Source organism: Gorilla gorilla, chromosome 4 (genome assembly GCF_029281585.2).
Source record: "Gorilla gorilla gorilla isolate KB3781 chromosome 4, NHGRI_mGorGor1-v2.1_pri, whole genome shotgun sequence".
NCBI classification, from domain to species: domain Eukaryota; kingdom Metazoa; phylum Chordata; class Mammalia; order Primates; family Hominidae; genus Gorilla; species Gorilla gorilla.
The window spans coordinates 48,447,707-48,466,127 of record NC_073228.2 but is presented as its reverse complement, the minus strand read 5'-3'; the positions used below and the strand labels follow the sequence as shown (position 1 = coordinate 48,466,127).

Sequence of the window (18,421 nt, the reverse complement as noted above, 5' to 3'; positions counted from 1 at the left end):
AAGATTCCCCCATGCTGTCCATCACCCCCAGGTTGGATCAGCTTTGCCGGGTCAGAAGCCAGAAGCCCCATTAACTTGTGGTCAGCAAGGAAACAGAGGATGTTTTGGGTCCCCTACCAGGAACTCAGGTGCCAGACAATGGACAGATATTTAATGTTACACAAAACCCATGCCTTTGTGAGGAATTTCTCCAAATGTCGTCTGGGGTCTGCCAACATACATCAAAACCACATGAAAGGCTGTGTGTTAAAAATGGAGTGCCTGGGCCCCACTCCAAACCCCCTAGGTCGGAATCTCTGGGAGTAGAACCGGGGACTCTGTGTTGAACAGCCTCACTGTGACCCTGCTGCCTACTCACAGCTGCAGTGTGGTGGAGCATGAACGGGCCAGCTGCATTTCATCATCAGCCCACCTGCTTGGAATGCAGCATTCTGGTAGGCAATAAAGAAGATGGGATAGATGACAAAACCGGCCAGGCTGGAAGGACACTGGGAATAGAATGCAGCTGCTTCTCTTGAAATAACAACCATGGGCCAGGGAGGGTTCTGAATCCTAGAAAGCTGGCACTGCCTGTGGACCTGATGATTTGGCCTTGAGTCCTAGGAAGCTGCCTCTTATTCTCCCAGTGACTTCTTGACTCTTTGAAAAATGAGCCATTTCCCCCTGCTTATTCAATCCTGAAATATTTGCAAAACAAAACAAAGCCAATATAGTAAAACAAATGGGCAGATTGATCCTAAAATTCATATGGAAATGCAAAGGACCCAGAATAGCCAAAACAAGCTTGAAAAACCTGACTTCAAAACTTACTACAAAGCTAGTAATCAAAGTAAGACAGTGTGGTGCTGGCCTAAGAATAGACATGTAGACCAATGGAATGGGACTGAGACTCCAGAAAGAAACCCTTACTTTTCTAGCCAATTGATTCTAGACAAGGGTGTTAAAATAATTAAATGAGAAAATAGTCTTTTCAACCAGTGATGCTGGGGTAACTGGCTATCCACATGCAAAGAATGAAGTTGGACCCCTACTTCAGACAATCCACAGAAAATAACACAAAATAGATGATAGATCCAAATGTAACTGCTACAACTATAAATATCTTAAAAGAAAACAAAGGAATAAATCTTTATGACCTTGGATTCGACAATGATTTCTTAGATATGACACCAAAAATATAAATGACAAAAGAAAAAATAGATACATTGGACTTTATCACATTTTAAAATGTTATACCTCAAAGGATGCTATCAAGAAAGTAAGGACCAGGCGTGGTGCCTCCCAGCACTTTGGGAGGCCGAGACAGGCGGATCACCCAAGGTCAGGAGTTCGAGACCAGCCTGGCCAACATGGTAAAACCCCATCTCTACTAAAAATACAAAAGAAATTAGCCAAGCGTGATGGCATGCGCCTGTAATCCCAGCTACTTGGAGGTTGAGGCAGGAGAATCGCTCGAACCTGGGAGCTGGAGGTTGCAGTGAGCCAACACCGCACCATTGCGCTCCAGCCTGGGCAACAAGAACAAAACTCTGTCTCAAAAAAAAAAAAAAAGAAAGTGAAAAGACAACTCAGAATGGGAAAAAATATTTGCAAATCATGCATCTGACAAGGGACTTGTATCCAAATAGATAAAGAATTCTTACAACTCAATAACAAAAAATGGACATTTAAAAATGGACAAAGTATTTGAACAGACATTTCTCCAAGAAAGATATAAAAATGGCCAATAAACACATGAAAAGATGCTCAACTTCACTGATGATTAGAGAAATGCAAATTAAAACCACAATGAGATACCACTTCACACCTACTAGTAGTGCTATGATTAAAAAGACAGACAATAACAAGGGCTGGTGAGGATGTGGAGAAATGGGAACTCTTGAACACTGCTGCTGGGAATGTAAAATGGTACAGCTGCCATGGTAGAGTTAAACATAGAACTACCCTATGACCCAGCAATTCCATACCAAGGTATACACCCAAGAGAAATGAAAACATATGTTCACACAAAAACTTGTATATGAACATTCATAACATGATTCATAATAGCTGAAAAGGTAGAAACAATCTAAATGTCCATTAATCGATAAATGGGTAAACAAAATGTGGTATTCTATACAATGGAATGTTATTCAGCCATAAAAAAAGAATGAAGTATTGATACATGAATGAACCTTAAAAACATTATATTAAGTGAAAAAAGCCAGATACAAAAGGTCTTACATTGCATGAATCCATTTATATGAAATGTTTAGAATAGACAAATTTATAGTGACAGTAGATTAGCAGTTGCCTGTGGCTAGGAAGGGGCTGGAGGAAAACAGATAATGGGAAATTCTAATGGGCTCAAGGTTTCTTTTTGAAGTGATGAAAATACTCTTAAATTGACTGTGGTAGTTGCAACAACTCTGTGAATACATCATTGAATTGTATGCTTTAAATGGGTGAATTGTACAGTATGTAAATTTTATCTCAGTAAAGCTGGTAACTCCCCCTCCAAAAAACACACAGAAAACAAAACAAAATTTAGTCATGAGCCCACTATTCAGGGAGAATTGCCTTTAGCATTTTAGTGTATTTTGTGTGTAGCACAAAATTAGAATCCTGATTTTTTATTTTCTGATTTTTCTTGTATTTAGCTATGTCATCAAATATTCCTCCAACACATGGCTTTTATTTATTTATTTATTTATTTTATTTATTTATTTTTTTGAGACAGAGTCTTGCTCTGTCGCCCAGGCTGAAGTACAGTGGTGCAATCTCAGCTCACTGAAAACTCTGCCTCCCAGGTTCAAGTGATTTTCCTGCCTCAGCCTCCCGAGTAGCTGGGATTACAGATGCCTGCCACCACGCCCAGCTAATTTTTGTATTTTCAGTAGAGACGGGGTTTCACCATGTTGGCCAGGCTGATCTCGAACTCCTGACCTCTGATGATCCACCCACCTCGGCCTCCCAAAGTGCTGGGATTACAGGCGTGAGCCACCACTCCCGGCCCCAACATATGGCTTTTAACTGGCTATAATACTTCAATACATCCTGTAAGTGTCACGTAATGGAATATATTGAACTGAGTCCTGACAGTGAACATTATTTAGGTTGTCTCTGATTTTTTTGTTATATGATGGGCATACTGTATGTTTCTTTTTTTTGTTTTTGAGATGGAGTTTTGCTCTTGCTACCCAGGCTATAGTGCAATGGCGCAATCTCGGCTCATTGCAACCTCCGCCTCCAAGTTCAAGCAATTCTCCTGCCTCAGCCTCCCAAATAGCTGGGATTACAGGCGCGTGCCACCACACCCAGCTAATTTTTTGTATTTAGTAGAGATGGGGTTTCACCATGTTGGTCAGGTTGGTCTTGAACTCCTGACCTCAGCTGATCCACCCGCCTTGGCCCTCCAAAGTGTTGGGATTACAGGTGTGAGCCACTGCACCCAGCCAATATTGTATGTTTCTAAATGATTCTAGACTTAAGTTGATATTCCCCTATTCCCCTTAGAGTTTCTTGTGTCTTATTTTTTTAGATGGAGTCTTGCTCTGTCACCCAGGCTAGAGTGCAGTGGCATGATTTTGGCTCACTGCAGGCTCTGCCTCCTGGGTTCAAGTGTTTCTCCTGTCTCAGCCTCCCGAGTAGCTGGGATTACAGGCATGCACCACCACACCTGGCTAATTTTTGTATTTTTAGTATGAGACAGGGTTTCACCATGTTGGCCTGGCTGGTCTCGAATTCCTGACCTCAGGTGATCTGCCTGCCTCAGCCTCCCAAAGTGCTGCGATTATAGGCGTGAGCCACCATGCCAGCCTCCCCCTTAGAGTTTCTAAAGGAGAAAATTTCTTTTTCTTTTTTCTACTTTTTTTTTTTTTTTTTTTTTTTTGAGACAGAGTCTCACTCTGTCATGCAGGCTGGAATGCAGTGGCATGGTCATGGCTCGCTGCAGCCTTGACCTATTAGGCTCAAGTGATCCTCCCACTCCCACCTCAGTCTCCCGAGTAGCTAGGACTATAGGTTTGTGCCACCACACCTGGCTAATTTTTGTAATTTTTTTGTAGAGATGGGGTTTCACCAAGTTGCCCAGGCTGGTCTTGAATTCCTGGGCTCAAGCAATCTGCCCGCCTCAGCCTCCCAAAGTGCTGAGACACAGGCGTGAGCCACCGTACCTGGCCAAGGAGATAATTTCTAATGTTCCTTGTATGTATGCCATTCTAAATAATTTACTGAGACCAGATACGGTGGCTCACACCTGTAATCCCAACACTTTGGGAAGCTGAGGCAGGAGGATCATTTGAGGCCAGGAGTTTGAGACTGGCCTGGGCAACACAGAGACACCCTGTCTCTATAAAAAAATTTTTTTTAATTGGCTGGGCATTGGTGGTACATGCCTGTAGTCTCAGCTACCTAGGAAGCTGAGGAAGGAAGACTGCTTGAGCCCAGGAGTTCAAGGCTGCAGTGAGCCATGATTGTACCACTGCACTCCAGTCTGGGCAATACAGCAAGATCCTGTCCCCAAAAAAATAAAAGGCTGGGCACAGTGGCTTACACCTGTAATCCCAGCACTTTGGGAGGCCAAGGTGGGAGAATCACTTGAGCCCAGGAGTTCAAGATCAGCCTGGACAACATAGTGAGTCCCTGTCTTTAAAAAAATAATAATAAAATAAAAAGTGTATCAATGTGGACAGTTAAAACTGAGAATTAGTATGAACTAGGATTGCATCAAAATCTTGACTCAGCGGGAGCTTCCTGACCAAGGGGAAGGATCCGAGAAGGTCTCCTTCAGATGAAACGAGCTATATAGGACAGCAAGTAAAGTCTATTCTGGGACTGAGTTGCTTCTGACTGCCCCCACCACCCATAACAACTTCCAACTCATTCTGCTAACTGACCCTGTTAAGAACCAAAAAAGATGAGTCACCAAGCCCATACCTCCTGGAAGAACTCTGTCAAATATTTAGGTTTTGGGTGAGGGCCTCGCCATCCTGACATAGACTGGGCTGAACAAAGAATCTATGACAGTGAAACAGAAGTTCATTTAGGACACATCAGATGATCTCATCCACTAGTTTTAGAAATCCCTTCATTCACTGATGATTCAAACTGGTTTGATAGCAGTGATAATGACCTTGTTAGTTGGGGTTTCAATTTAAAATACTTGGATTTGGCCTAGGAGTATAGTTTGATGAGTACAGTCTGTCACACTCAGATGAGGTCCCTGACAGGTGTCACATTTTGGGGGAGGGAGCTTATGTGAGGGAGTGGAGGGGCATGAGCCCAGGCAAAGCCACATGCCTGGTTTGGGAGGCACTTCCAGCTGTTCACCTTGAGCCTTCTGGCCATGTAATCATCTTCTCTTAAGTTTTTCAATAGGCAAAATGGAAAGACAATCACATGTAGAAGGTGTGTCCCGCATCCCTCTTCAGCTGCAAGCACCCTTATGCAGGTAGAAGCGTTCCTGTAACAACCTCCCTTAGGCCTTCAGAAAAGAAACAATCAACTTTAAACTTACAAATGGGGCTGCTGTGTCCTCACAAGCTGGGGACATAGGTGGCGTTTTTCTTTTTTCCTGAATTGCAGGCTTTACAAATATAATATAGGGTTTAAATTCTGAGGTCCTCAGTTGTTTCAGTGCCTGAGAAAGAAAGTTCAGGAATATTATATACTTTTGAAGTGTTTTGTTGTGAAATAGACTTTTGAAAGCTCAATAATCTTGTGCTTCAATCCCATAACCTCAACAGCAAAGGTCCTGGTTACATGGGTCTCATGACAATGGACTTCAACTGGGCAGACCAACTGCTCCTTTTCTCGTCCTTCACTTTGACGTTGAACTCAGCGGGGCCCTGAAGTCACACTCACTACCAACAGAAGGTTCCTAAGCCTCAGCTCAGAGACAGTTGCTGTCTCTCTTAGCTCTGACTCCTCCGGCTATAATTAATCTTCTTAGGCTCCTCTCCACCTTCCATTTCTGATGGGTGAGGAAGCAGGAGTCAGTGTGTATCTATTTAGTCAAATGTCATCAATCGGACTACATTATTACAAACTTTGTGCTATTACATCTCCTCTTGGTATTCAAAGAGGAAAAGGTTTGCAAAGCAAATGAGATTACTGAACAGATCATTTAAAACTGTAGACTGTAGAAACTGCACTCTTGGGCCGGGCGCGGTGGCTCACACCTGTAATCCCAGCACTTTGGGAGGCCAAGCCGGGTGGATCACGAGGTCAGGAGATCAAGACCATCCTGGCTGACATGGTGAAACCCCGTCTCTACTAAAAATACAAAAAATTAGCCAGGCATGGTGGCGGGCACCTGTAGTCCCAGCTACTCGGGAGGCTGAGGCAAGAGAATGGCGTGAACCCGGGAGGCGGAGCTTGCAGTGAGCCAAGATCACACCACTGCACTCCAGCCTGGGTGACAGAGCAAGAATCTGTCTCAAAAAAAAAGAAAAAGAAATCGTACTCTTGATTAATGCATTTTATCTAAAAGTAAGGGCTCCACTTGGAAACACTAGTATTAAACTGCTATATTTATTATCTGCACCCTTGATCAATAAAGTGATCAATAAAATCACTTTTCAAAGAAAATTTTGAAACTCAGACTTTTAATTTTGATCACTAACTCCCTGTAAGTCCAAATGAGTGTTTTCCTTTATAGGCATAACGTGCTTTTTGGAATATATTTCAAGCAAACTTCTTTAAAATAAAGCCTACAGTTTATACCATAAAATCAGAGATCTGTTTCTATAGAGGGGAAAAAAAAATCCCCAGATTGAGTTCAAAGCTTGGAAGTTTTTCTAAAAGACAAGGTTAAAAAGATGGTTAAGCCCCTGCTGAGCCCACAGCATGCTGGGTGTGCAGGAGTGGAAATGTTTTTGAAGCACTTCCCAGGGCCATGTCTCGCTCCCTCTTTTTCCCCTTTAAACTGCTCTCCTCACTGCCTCCCTGAGTGGTTCTCTAAGCCACTGACTCCACCTGCCCTGGCTGGGGAGGGGGAGGCCTGGCACCGAGAGCTCAGCCCCAGTTTCACCTGGGTACTGACATCTAATTCTCTGGCACATTGCAATGGCCAGTCAGCGCCACCAACTATTGCATGATCTATTCCACGCAGGGGTTACTAGCCTGGGTCTGTGGGCCACCAGTGTCCACAAGCTCCCTACAATTAATGCAGCATTTGTGGATAGAGGGGCATGTTTTGGGGTACAAGGCTTTCATTTGATTCTCAAAGGAAGACCCAAAGAAATTGAACAGCCAGTGTTCTAGACTAAATATTCCTTAGACTGAGGTTAAGTGTTGTGTAAAATGTACAATCCCCTAGTTATAAATTCCGTTAACCAGAAATGGCCAGCAGGCCCAGCAACTCACTTCTGGCTCCACATCCACCAAACAAACTTTGTTTTTGGCCATAACAGCCTGAATGGCCTCCAGGCTGGTTCCATAGAGATTTTCCTTATATTCACCATGTTCCAGGAACCTAAAACACCACCAAGGGGGAAAAGGCCTTTAGTTCCTCAGCTTTCCTAAATTAGCAAAGGGGACTTCCCAACATGACTTCTCTCCCCGCTTCCCCAATCCTTTCCGGGAGCCCTCCCACGAGCTCTAGTGGAATACAGATACAAAAACACACAACTGCCTGGAGGGCCAACTGGCCCATCAAGCAACGTACTTGTTGTGATGTAAGTCGGCCTCAAATGCTTGCTTAGACACAAAGTGATATTCCACTCCTTCCTTCTCATGGCTCTTTCGGGGCCTGGTGGTATCTTTTAAAGAAAGAAGGAAAGCTGGGCAAAGAGATGTCACATCACAGCACGCAGGGACAGCAGCAGGCTTAGGCACTCATTTGGGAGTTCACTGCTGCTGTGTCTAAACCAGGCACTTCCACCTCATTGCATGTCCCTGTATCAGGCACTGTGCCTTTCCAGGCAGGCGTATCACTGATTCACACAACAACTCTTTGATGTAGGCAAAAGGAGGCTTTTCCTTTTGCAGCTGAGAAAACTGAGGCACGGAGAGGTTCAGCACTGTGCACAGTGACCCACAACCAGTAGAGAGCACAGCCAGAATCGGTCTCTCTGCCAAATGCCCAGCTTATACCCTTAACCACTCTGCTGACTCCCTGATGCTGTGTTTTTTGTTTTGTTTTGTTTTGTTTTTTGTTTTGAGACGGAGTTTTGCTCCTTCCCCAGGCTACAGCGCAATGGCATGATTTCGGTTCACAACCTCTGCCTTCTCGGTTCAAGCGATTCTCCTGCCTCAGCCTCCCGAGTAGCTGGAATTACAGGCATGTACCACCACACCCAGCTAATTTTGTATTTTTAGTAGAGATGGGGTTTCTCCATGTTGGTCAGGCTGGTCTCGAACTCCCGACCTCAGGTGATCCACCCGCCTCAGCCTCCCAAAGTGCTGGGATTACAGACATGAGCCACCGTGCCCAGCATATGCTGTGGCTTTTAAAGAATCATTTAAGGGACCCCTAGTCCTAACTTTTAATTCTTCATTGTTTTTTATTTTTTGAGAGCAAAGGAGCCACACATACACTTGACCCTGACGTATGCTTTTAATTCTTTAGTCAATTAGTTCTCATCTCCAGAAAAAGGAGACAGGAAGACAGACCATCCCTATATGGATCGGATGTGTTTCAGCAAGGCTGGCTCTCAAACAAAAATGTTGAAACACATGGTGTTTTCTCATTGATTTCCATAACAGAATTGGGATGCACACTTCTGAGGAAAATCAGGTCTTCTGCAGAACAAGGGCACACACAAAGCCACACACACAGTATTTTCCAAAAGATAAAATGGGATCTTGAGGCACTGTGTCTTCTGGCCCATGGGAACCACCCAGGGGATGCCCTGTGTTCTTTCTGTGGCATCTTAGTCCAACCTCCGGTAGAGGTGCTAGGGTCACTTTTCCAACCATGTCATCCCCCTGCTTAAAAACTTGTATTTATCTATGGGTTACATTCTAAACACCCTAGCTGAGTATATGAGACCTGCGTGATCTGCCCAACCTCTCAGCTCCATTTTCCAGCACACCATTCACACTAACCTCCCCGGTCCCCAACACTGCTCCGTCCCTTTGCACATGTTGTTTCCTCTGTACAGAGAACTATTCCTTTCTCTTCTGCCTGGAAAACTCCTATTTACTCTTCAAAACCCAGCATAAAAGTCACTGCCTCTAGGAAGGCTTCCCTGACTCCCCCAGTTTCTAAAACAAAGGAGGAAAGTCTCCTATCTGTGGAGTGCCTAGAAGCAGGTGGGCCTGACCGTCCAGGTACCTCTTCTCCAGGGGTTGGATCCAAGGGGTTCTGAACGATCAGTGTGTGAGCAACCTCTGCATGTCCTGTTTCAGTCCACCTGAAACTTGGAAGGCCGTGGCTCCCTGAAGCCCTCCAGGTCCATCACAGGTGTGCTGCCAGGATGGCCTCCCCAGGGCCACCACCTCCCCCACATCCCTGCCACTTCAGATTGGGCTCTGGAAGACAGCTCTGACAACCCACAGACCAGACGCTGGGCCCAGGGGCCCAGGGAGAGCGGTGTGATCAAAGCAAGGCTTCATGGTTGCTCTGCCCCAGAACACTCTGAGGAGGCCCCATTAGCGCCCCCACAGCACCCCTCTCAGTAGCCACCAGGCATTCACACTGCATCCCTCTGAGGCCAGGGGGACTGAGAGTGAGTCCCAGAAAGAAAAGGGGCAGCCAAGGGCACAAAGTGGGAGGCGGCAGGTGAGAGGCCATTGTGCATCCTCGTTAAGAACATGACTGGGGCAGGCTGCCTGGGTATGAATCCTGGCTCCACCACTTACCAACTGTGTGACATTGGACAAGTTACTTAACCTCTCTGACCCTCACTGTCTTCCTCTGCCACACAAGATGATAACAATCTCTCTTCTCAGGGGTACTGGGAGGGCTGACGCAGGGCACTACACATAAAAGCTCTTGGTGCATTACCTGGCACCTTCATTCTCCTCCTCCTCATCCTCCTTATCACATTCAGAACCAGGATCCTCTGCCCACTGGAGCTTGACATCCCAGGGTGCCCCTGGCAGCAGTAAGCCCCAGGAATTGGCAGGGGAGGCATCACCCAGGAATGTACCCAGCCACCCCGACAAACTGGAATCTGGCTATAAGGGAGTGCCGAGAAATACCACTCACAGGGCTCTGTGGCTTCTCTGACCTGCCCTCTCATCCAAGCAGAGGGCAGCGGCCACAGGAGTCAAAATTCGCTGTGATGAGGAGGAATGCCCCCTACTGTGGGGGCCCCTTGGTGTCAGGTTGAGGCTGCCACTTTGCCTACAATGTGCTCTGGACTCACCTCCCACCCCAGGCAGGAACCAAGCAAGTGGTCCTCCAACTTCTGCCTCAGAGGGTCTCAGAGGACCACTGGGAGTGGATTTCTTCCCATCATGCCTTTGTCCCGCAATTTGCCAATAGCAGGCAGTGCCTGGTGATCCTTTAAACCCAAAGTAAGGATTTGGATGGATCTGGGGAGTTAAGTCCCCATGAAATATTTGTGTGTGTGCAGACAAACACACACTCCCACATGGGCCCTCTTACGTGGAACAGCGACGCCAAAGTGCTGTGGGTTCTCAGCCACCACCTTTTGCTTCAGCTCGTGCAGTCGGGCTCCCAGAGACCCTGGGAAACAAGAGGAAGGCTGACCAGGGTCCCTGCTGAGCTCCCTCCCCACCTGCTCCAGGGAGGAAACCAGATCACTTCCTGGAAACCCAGGATGGCACCTACCGATCAGAACCACCAGGCGGGGCCGCTCTCCGGACTGGTGTTGGTACCTGGCCACCTCCTCGTAAGTCAGCAGCTCCGGAGACTCAGCTCCGGAGGACATCTTTCCTTCCTGCGAGCCACCCAGTCTCTCCCTACAGCCCAGCCGGAAGCTCCTCCGAAGACCAGCTTGGGAGGAGGGGCAGAGGGACACCATGGCATTTGTCCCAGGATCTCCCAGTAGAGACTTTTCCCACCTGGCCAGACCTGGAGATGGGACTGAGTCCCACTGACTTCTCCCAACCTCCTCCTGCTACTGGAAGAGGCTGTTCAGGAAATACAATAATAAGATGAAAGGGTGACCCCTGCATTCACAAACTAGGGCTTAAGGTCACTGTTTTACTTGGCATGTGACTGACCTTGGACAAGTCCCTTCATCTCTCTGAGCCTCAATTTCCTTACCTGTGAAATGAGGATATGAACCTACAAATACTATGTGTGGTCCTAGATTAGATCCTGGACCAAGGGAAAATGCCATAAAGGACATCATGGGGACAATTGTTAACATTTAAATAACAGCATATAATAGATTTGGATACATTTTAAATTCTCAGAATTTGATCATTGCCCTGAGAAAGTCCTTGGCCTTAGGAAATACATGCTGAGAGATTTAGGGTTAAAGGGACACGATGTCCACAACTAAGTCTCATATGACTCAGGAAAAAAAAATTCAGAGATGTGGGAAAGGAAATTGAGCAAACATGGCAAAGGAACAACTGGTGAATCTGGGTGTGGAGTATATGAGAGTTCTTTGTATAATTCTTACACCTTTTCAGTAAGTTTGAAATTACTTCAGAACAAAAGTTAAGGGGCTGGGTGCAGTGGCTCATGCCTGTATCCCAGCACTTTGGTAGGCCAACGCAGGCGGATCACTTGATCTCAGGAGTTCAAGACCAGCTGGGCAACATGGTGAAATCCTGTCTCTACAAAAAATACAAAAATTAGCCAGGTATAGTGGCATGCACCTGTAGTCCCAGCTGCTAGGGAGGCTGAGATGGAAGAATAGCTTGAGCCTGGGAGGCTGAGGCTGCAGTGATTTGTGATCACACCACTGCACTCCAGTGTGGGTAACAGAGCAAGACCATATCTCAAAAAATAAGTTTAAAAAAAGTTTAAAAACTTTTTAGAAAGGAGGATTGCTTGAAGCCAGGAGCTTGAAACCAGCTGGGCAACATAGCGAGACCCCATCTCTACAAAAAAAATTTTTTTAATCAGCTGGGCATGGTGTCAGATGCCTGCAGTCCCAGCTACTCAGGAGGCTGAGGTGGGAGGATTGTTTGAGTCTAGGACGTTGAGGCTGCTGCAAGCTGCAATGTCACACACTACTACACTCCAGCGTGAGAGACAGAGCAAAACCCTGTCTCTAAAAAATAACCAAAAAACAAAAAAAACTTTTTGCCTATCTCTAAGACCTTTGAAAAAACTGACCAAAACAAGTGAAAAGGGGCTCTGGAGAGCCACAAACACCCCTCACTGCGTGGTAGTGGTGTTAATATTGAATAAACTCCAATTGCAATGATGGTGACAATAGAATTGGTATTAATGTAGGGGTGTGTGTGCCTTTCCCGCCAGGGCAGTGTGCCCCACAGCTGGGTAAACGCTGGGTGGGGGCCCAATGCCTGGGCAGGCTCAGCTCCTGCTTGGGTTGAGAGAACTGAGGAGAGATGGGGGTCCCATAGGCTCCACTGCTCCAGAAGGACTCCTGGGGCTCAGATCACCCTGCTTTGACCTCTCCCTAACTCTGGGGCCTCGGGTGGGGCAGGTCGTGCATGTGGGTGTCAGGGGGAGCTACTTACCCACATAGTGCCCTTTGAGGTAGCCCTCACAGTCACAGGTCTCTGGGAAGCAAACAGAGGGAGGGAAGCCAGTGAGTCCCACCAGACACATCCGGCCCAGGGCACCCAGCCCCTGGATGGCCAGGCAGGAAGAGCCCCCTGGGATGGTGTCTCGTGGGGAGCTCAGGGGAAATCCCATGTCCTGGACACCCCAAGAAAGCAAGGTCCTCTGCTTTGCTCAGTTCTCCATGCTTAGGCCCCTAACAGCCTTTCCAGGCCCTGAGGGGGATTCTAGGCCAGCAGGCCTCCCCAGTCCCTGAGTGTGAGCAGTGTGAATAGGGAGGGATTCACTCCAGCCTGCCCTGCCCTCCCACCCCTTGTCTTCTATCCAGCCCCATCACAGCGCAGCCGAGTCCTGGAAAGGCTGGGCCGCACGTGTCAGGAGGGCACGGAGGTGCCCCTAAGGCCTTGAACCCTGTCCCCACCAGCTTTGCCTGCCTCAAGCAACAGCCCAGTCCAGCTGGCAGAGCAGGAAGAGGTGTGCAGACAGTGGGAGGGGCACAGCTGCCCAGATAGGGAAAGAACACGAGCCCCTCAGGCCCCAGACGTTCCACGGAAAAGGGGCCACGCCTGTGGACAGTGGATAGATACTGGGCCTACCTTTGTCACAAGGCTGATCATCTGCGGTTTGCACAAAAGACAGATGGAACAGCATTAGTGGAGGGAAGCGGGGACCCTGCGGCTGAGGGCAGCCACGGCCCGAGTGCCTGAGGAGCCCGCCATCTGGCCTCTTTCCCTTTCCTCCAACGAACCTGTGATCTGAGCTGTGGTACGTTATTAAACCCCAAGACCTGCTCTAATTAGTCTTCTTGTATGTGTCTCATTAGCACCAGAGAAAGCCAGCTCATCAGTGGCACAGCAAACTCAAGGCCACTGCCCTTCTAACCTGACAGCAAGTCTGGAAAAGTGGCCATTGTCAGGGGCCCAGGGAGCAGCTTACTCTAGGATCCTGCGGTGGGAATAGGACCCACTCTCTCTTTTCTGGGGTTGGAGTCTGGCCCTGGAAAACGCAGATGCCTGAGGATGGAGCGGGGTGGAGCAGAGCTGCAGGCCATCTGTGTTCTGGTCACCTGGCACCTGCTCAGGCCGCTCACTCGGTTACAAGTCTGCCCTCTAGTACCAGAGAGACCATGCCCCGGAAAAGCTTCCTCTCTGCACGGGGCCCTACCCTGGGGCTCTGATCACAGGCCTTCAGAAAATGTGACCCCAACTCTGCTCACTTAACCTTGTGACCCTACATATTCCCAGCTTAGAAAAGATACCTGACTCTACCGACTTCACAGGGTTCCAAGAAGTAGGTGGACATGTTTTCTAAAGTGTAAAGTGCTACACGGTGTAGAGTTGCCAGATAAAATGCAGGACACCCACTTAAACTTGAATTTCAAATAAACAACAAGTAACTTCTTAGTATAAGTATGCCTCAAATATTGCACAGGACATACTTATACTATAATAAAAACTAAATAAAAACATACTTATACTAGAAACCAATCTGTCATCTATCTGAAATTCAAGCTTCAACTGGGCATCCTTTATTTGTATTTGCCCAGTCTGGCAATCTGGCAGCCCTACCAGAGGCACCAGGTCACACATGGCCTTCTCCATTCCCTTCCAACGCCAGTGCTTCTTCCATTTTCAGGGTCAGAGAGCCCTTGGGAATCTAATGAAAGCTGTGGATCCTCACACGCACATGCACACGCGTGTGAACACACACACATCTGCACATTTTGGGAAAGCTGTTAACATACCCCCCAGCATCATCTATGGACTCCAAATATACAAGCTCCTCTCCAGGGACTAGCTGCCCCCCACCTCCTACTTCCCACCCCCTCCTTCCTCTGGAGTCCATGAGCTCAGACAAGACCCCTGATGCCCCCTCCAGCCCACTGCCTGCTTCTTCCCAGCCTGAATCCTCCCTCGCCCTAACCCCGGGCCCTCCCTGGAGTGCCATCCCTGACAATCTACTCACAGGGGGGCTTCCTGAGGCTCTGGGGGCTCGGCAGGGTGCCCGCGGCTCTCCGGTAGCTTAGTCGTCTGCAGGGACACAAGGGGATGGGCGGGCCCGTGAGCTGGGCCAGATAACCACTTGAAAGGAACCTTCTGGAAAACTTGGGAAGCCAAGGCCTGGATCCCACAGGTGGGCACACACTGGACACTCTGAGGGCCTCCTACTTAGCACTAAGTTCCAACGAAGGGAACACTTTCACAGGGCTCACTGGCTCACCAGGAGGAAGAAACTGAGTCTCTTGCTCCAGAAATAGCTCATCCAGCTCAAGATGGCCACACAGGATTCAGCCCGGTGTACAATCCTCAGCTGGTCATTACTCTCCTATGGCCAATTTCTAAGGAGAGGCAGCCCCTTCTCTACTCCCCAGCCTCCCCATCTCTGAGGGAGCTGAGAAATAGCAGAATGACTCCCAGGAGAGGCCGAGGACAGAAGTGATCCTAATTTAACACCCTCCCCTCAGCGGAAGGCTCAGCCCGGGCAGACTGTCCAATGTGGCCATGAGTGGAGAGGTGGGGCTCTCAGAGGTCACTAGATTTCCACATTTAAATGCAGCTGAAGGGCCGGGCGTGGTGGCTCACGCCTGTAATCCCAGCACTTTAGGAGGCCGAGGCGGGAGGATCACTTGAGGTCAGGAGTTCGAGACCAGCCTGGCCAACATGGTGAAACCCCGTCTCTACTAAAAAATACAAAAAGTAGCTGGGCATGGTGGTGCACGTCTGTAATCCCAGCTACTGGGGAGGCTGAGGCAGGAGAATCACTTGAACCTGGGAGGTGGAGGTTGCAGTGAGCTGAGATAGCACCACTACACTCCAGCCTGGGCAACAGAGTGAAACCATGTCTCAAAAAAAAAAAAAAAAAAAAATGCAGCTGAAGAGCTGTCCCCCACATCCTCTGGTAAGATGTTGCCAAGACCTGTGAACCCTAAAATGGAGATGGGTCTGGGGTTCCCGAGGAGACAGAGCTTCGTTCTCAGACTTCGGCATCTCGGAATCGCCTGGAACAGTTGTTAGAATGTGAGTTTCTGGGCAGGACCCATGGATCTGCATTTCTAACAAGTCCCCAGGTGACGCTGAAGCCCCCAGCCAGGGGGCCACACCTTGAGGGCCACTGAAATGGGTGAACCCTAAGGTCCTGTCCTTACCACAGTCCACACACTAAAAGATGTGAGGGCTACAACCCACAGTGGAAGTCACAACTGCCACCCTCTGACCCAAGACTGACCTTCTTGGAAGTCTAAAGAAATAATTTGAAACATGAGGAAGAGTCTATGTGCAAGGTAAGTACTGCAGCCTTATAAAAGTGAAGAATTGGGAACAACCTAATCGAAGTGCAGCCACAGGAAAGCAGTGAAATCACTTAGCTAGTTCCTCTGAGAAGCCTTCCCTGCATTCCTGGATGAGGGCGCAGCCTCCTAATACGAACTCACACAGCACCATGTCCTCCTCCCTTGCACCCATCACGTTTATATAAACTGTGTGTTTGAAGAGCGTCTGGCTTTTCCACTGAACTATAAGCTCCTCCAGGGCAGAAACCCTGGATTCACAGCAGCCCGCAAGATGCCAGCACAAGGCCAGCTCAATTCATCCTAAATACCTGCCGCCTAGGAATGAATGGCACAGCTCCTGATGAGTTAGTATACAGCCACTAAAATCACACTACAAAAACGATGCTATAATATGGAAAATACTCATGCCAAAAATGTTTAAAAAAAAAAAGCAAGACCCCAAATTCTGTATGCAACACTCACATAAAAAGCACAGTAAGGAAACAAACTATGCAGTTTAGATAGGGGTGAGACGTGGGGAATTTCCTTTCATAGTCCTCCTCTTCAGTTTTTTTTGTTTGTTTGTTTGTTTGTTTGTTTTTGAGTCAGGGTCTCACTCTTACTCAGGCCGGAGTGCAGTGGTGTGGTAACAGCTCACTGAAGCCTTGACCTTTTTGGGCTCAACTGATCCTCCCACCCCAGCTTCCCGAGTAGCTGGGACTACAGGTGTGTGCAACCATGCCCAGCTAATTTTTTATTTTTTGTAGAGACAAGGTCTTACTATGTTGCCTAGGCTGGTCTTGAACTCCTAGGCCCAGGGGAACCTTCTGCCTCGGCTTCCCAAAGTGCTGGGATTATAGGCATGAGTCACCACCATGCCCAGCCTCTCTTCTGTATTTTTATATTTTATTTATCAGCATTCTCTGAGCATGCATTATAAAATATACATTAACTTAGGCTGGATCCAGTGGCTCATGCCTGTAATCCTAGCACTTTGGGAGGTCAAGGCAGGTGGATCACTTGAGGCCAGGAGTTTGAGACCAGCCTGGCCAAACCCCGTCTCTACTAAAAATACAAAAATTAGCCAGGCATGGTGGTGCACGCCTGTAATCTCAGCTACTCGGGAGGCTGAGGCGGGAGAATTGCTTGAACCCGGGAGGTGGAGGTTGCAGTGAGCTAAGATTCGCCACTGCACTCCAGCCTGGGTGACAGAGTGAGACTCTGTCTCAAAAAAAAAAACACACACACACACACACACACACACACACACATATTAACTTAATAACATAAATTTCCATAGATTCCTTTAAATCTCAAATAACCATCATCACTAGTTATGGGAAACGACCAAACACAATTGCAACTGGTACTTACCTTGGGGGAACAACGCTCAGCAGGCCCCTCTGGCTGTGAGGGCAGAGACTTGGGGGTCTGCCATGTACCTATGCCTCTGCCACTCTGGAACCAGCCCTTCACAACACACCCCAGACCCACCTCTCCTGGAACCCCTTGGAGGGGATGAGGCCGGCTCGAAGGTTGGTGTCCCCGACTCGCTTGGCCTGCCACCACGTGGGGTCGTCCTGGCTCACCACCTCCAGGACCTGCCTGCGCTGGAAGGGCAGGCCCGCCTCCTGGCAAGGGATGGCCCGGTCCTCCCGAGGGTTGTAGTGGAAGAGGGCGCGCATGAACACCTGCACAAGGAGGGCTCTGGTGAGGCGGCCCTTCCCCAAGTGAGCACAGACAGGTCATTGTCACATCAAAGGCCACATGACAACGACCATCCACACTTAGGAGGACCAAGTGGCCTTTCGAATAGAAAGCTACTTGGAAATACACTGCACGTATGTTCTTAACTGTTCTTCAACCATTTGGGATACTATAGTCAGGAAGTCCATCAAGAATCAGAAAATTAATAAGCCCCATGACTGAATGTCTCTTTCCTACCTAAATATTTCCTTATTTACTTGACCAGCTGTCCTCATAACAGCCTCTTAGCATACACACAGCAACAACTAATCCTGGGAACAAAAAGTAAAGGCAAGCACAATTTCTAACTCAAGTGTTATTTTTGATACACCAACTGCGCTGACGGAAGGCAGCAGCCATCTGTTATATAAGTAATCTAGATGTTTGGGTAAGAACACAAATATCAACAAAACTACTGTTACTGACTCCTCACCATCACTTTTCAGTGGGTAATTGACACCCACAGCTCTTACGGCTCAATCCTGCCTCATCTGCCATAGACTCGGCCAAGCCCTAATTCCCCCCTCTACTCTAGAGTCACCCTCTCTGGAGAAGATGGTGTGAGGACACAGCATTTTTCACACTTCCTTGTTCTCTTCGATAATTTAGTGGCATGGATTAACTTTATTTATTTCTATTTTCAGACCATTAGGGCACAATCACTTCAGTGGCAAATAGGAAAAAAAAAGCAATCAGGGGTCTTCCTCAGACAGATACAAACTGTATTCCTTTATATGCCAACCAGAAAAGATTCCATTGGACAACAGTAAGAACTTTCTGGCATATGTTGTGGGGACAGATGCCCTTAA

General features: G+C 47.8%; 1 protein-coding gene across 2 annotated transcripts in view; it reads right to left on the bottom strand.

Annotated features, from left to right (window-relative positions):
- The window catches only part of MPP3 (MAGUK p55 scaffold protein 3), a 32,110-nt gene that overhangs the window by 2,041 nt on the left and 11,648 nt on the right, over positions 1-18,421 (bottom strand). For both annotated transcript variants that reach the window (XM_031011517.3, XM_019027708.4), the window contains 9 exons: positions 17,361-17,557; positions 14,564-14,628; positions 13,195-13,215; positions 12,556-12,597; positions 10,724-10,888; positions 10,538-10,618; positions 7,649-7,742; positions 7,348-7,456; positions 5,498-5,620 (listed from right to left, as the gene is read on the bottom strand). In XM_031011517.3, the coding sequence (XP_030867377.1) occupies positions 5,498-5,620; positions 7,348-7,456; positions 7,649-7,742; positions 10,538-10,618; positions 10,724-10,888; positions 12,556-12,597; positions 13,195-13,215; positions 14,564-14,628; positions 17,361-17,557 (897 nt within the window). The remainder of the gene's footprint in view (positions 1-5,497; positions 5,621-7,347; positions 7,457-7,648; positions 7,743-10,537; positions 10,619-10,723; positions 10,889-12,555; positions 12,598-13,194; positions 13,216-14,563; positions 14,629-17,360; positions 17,558-18,421) is intronic.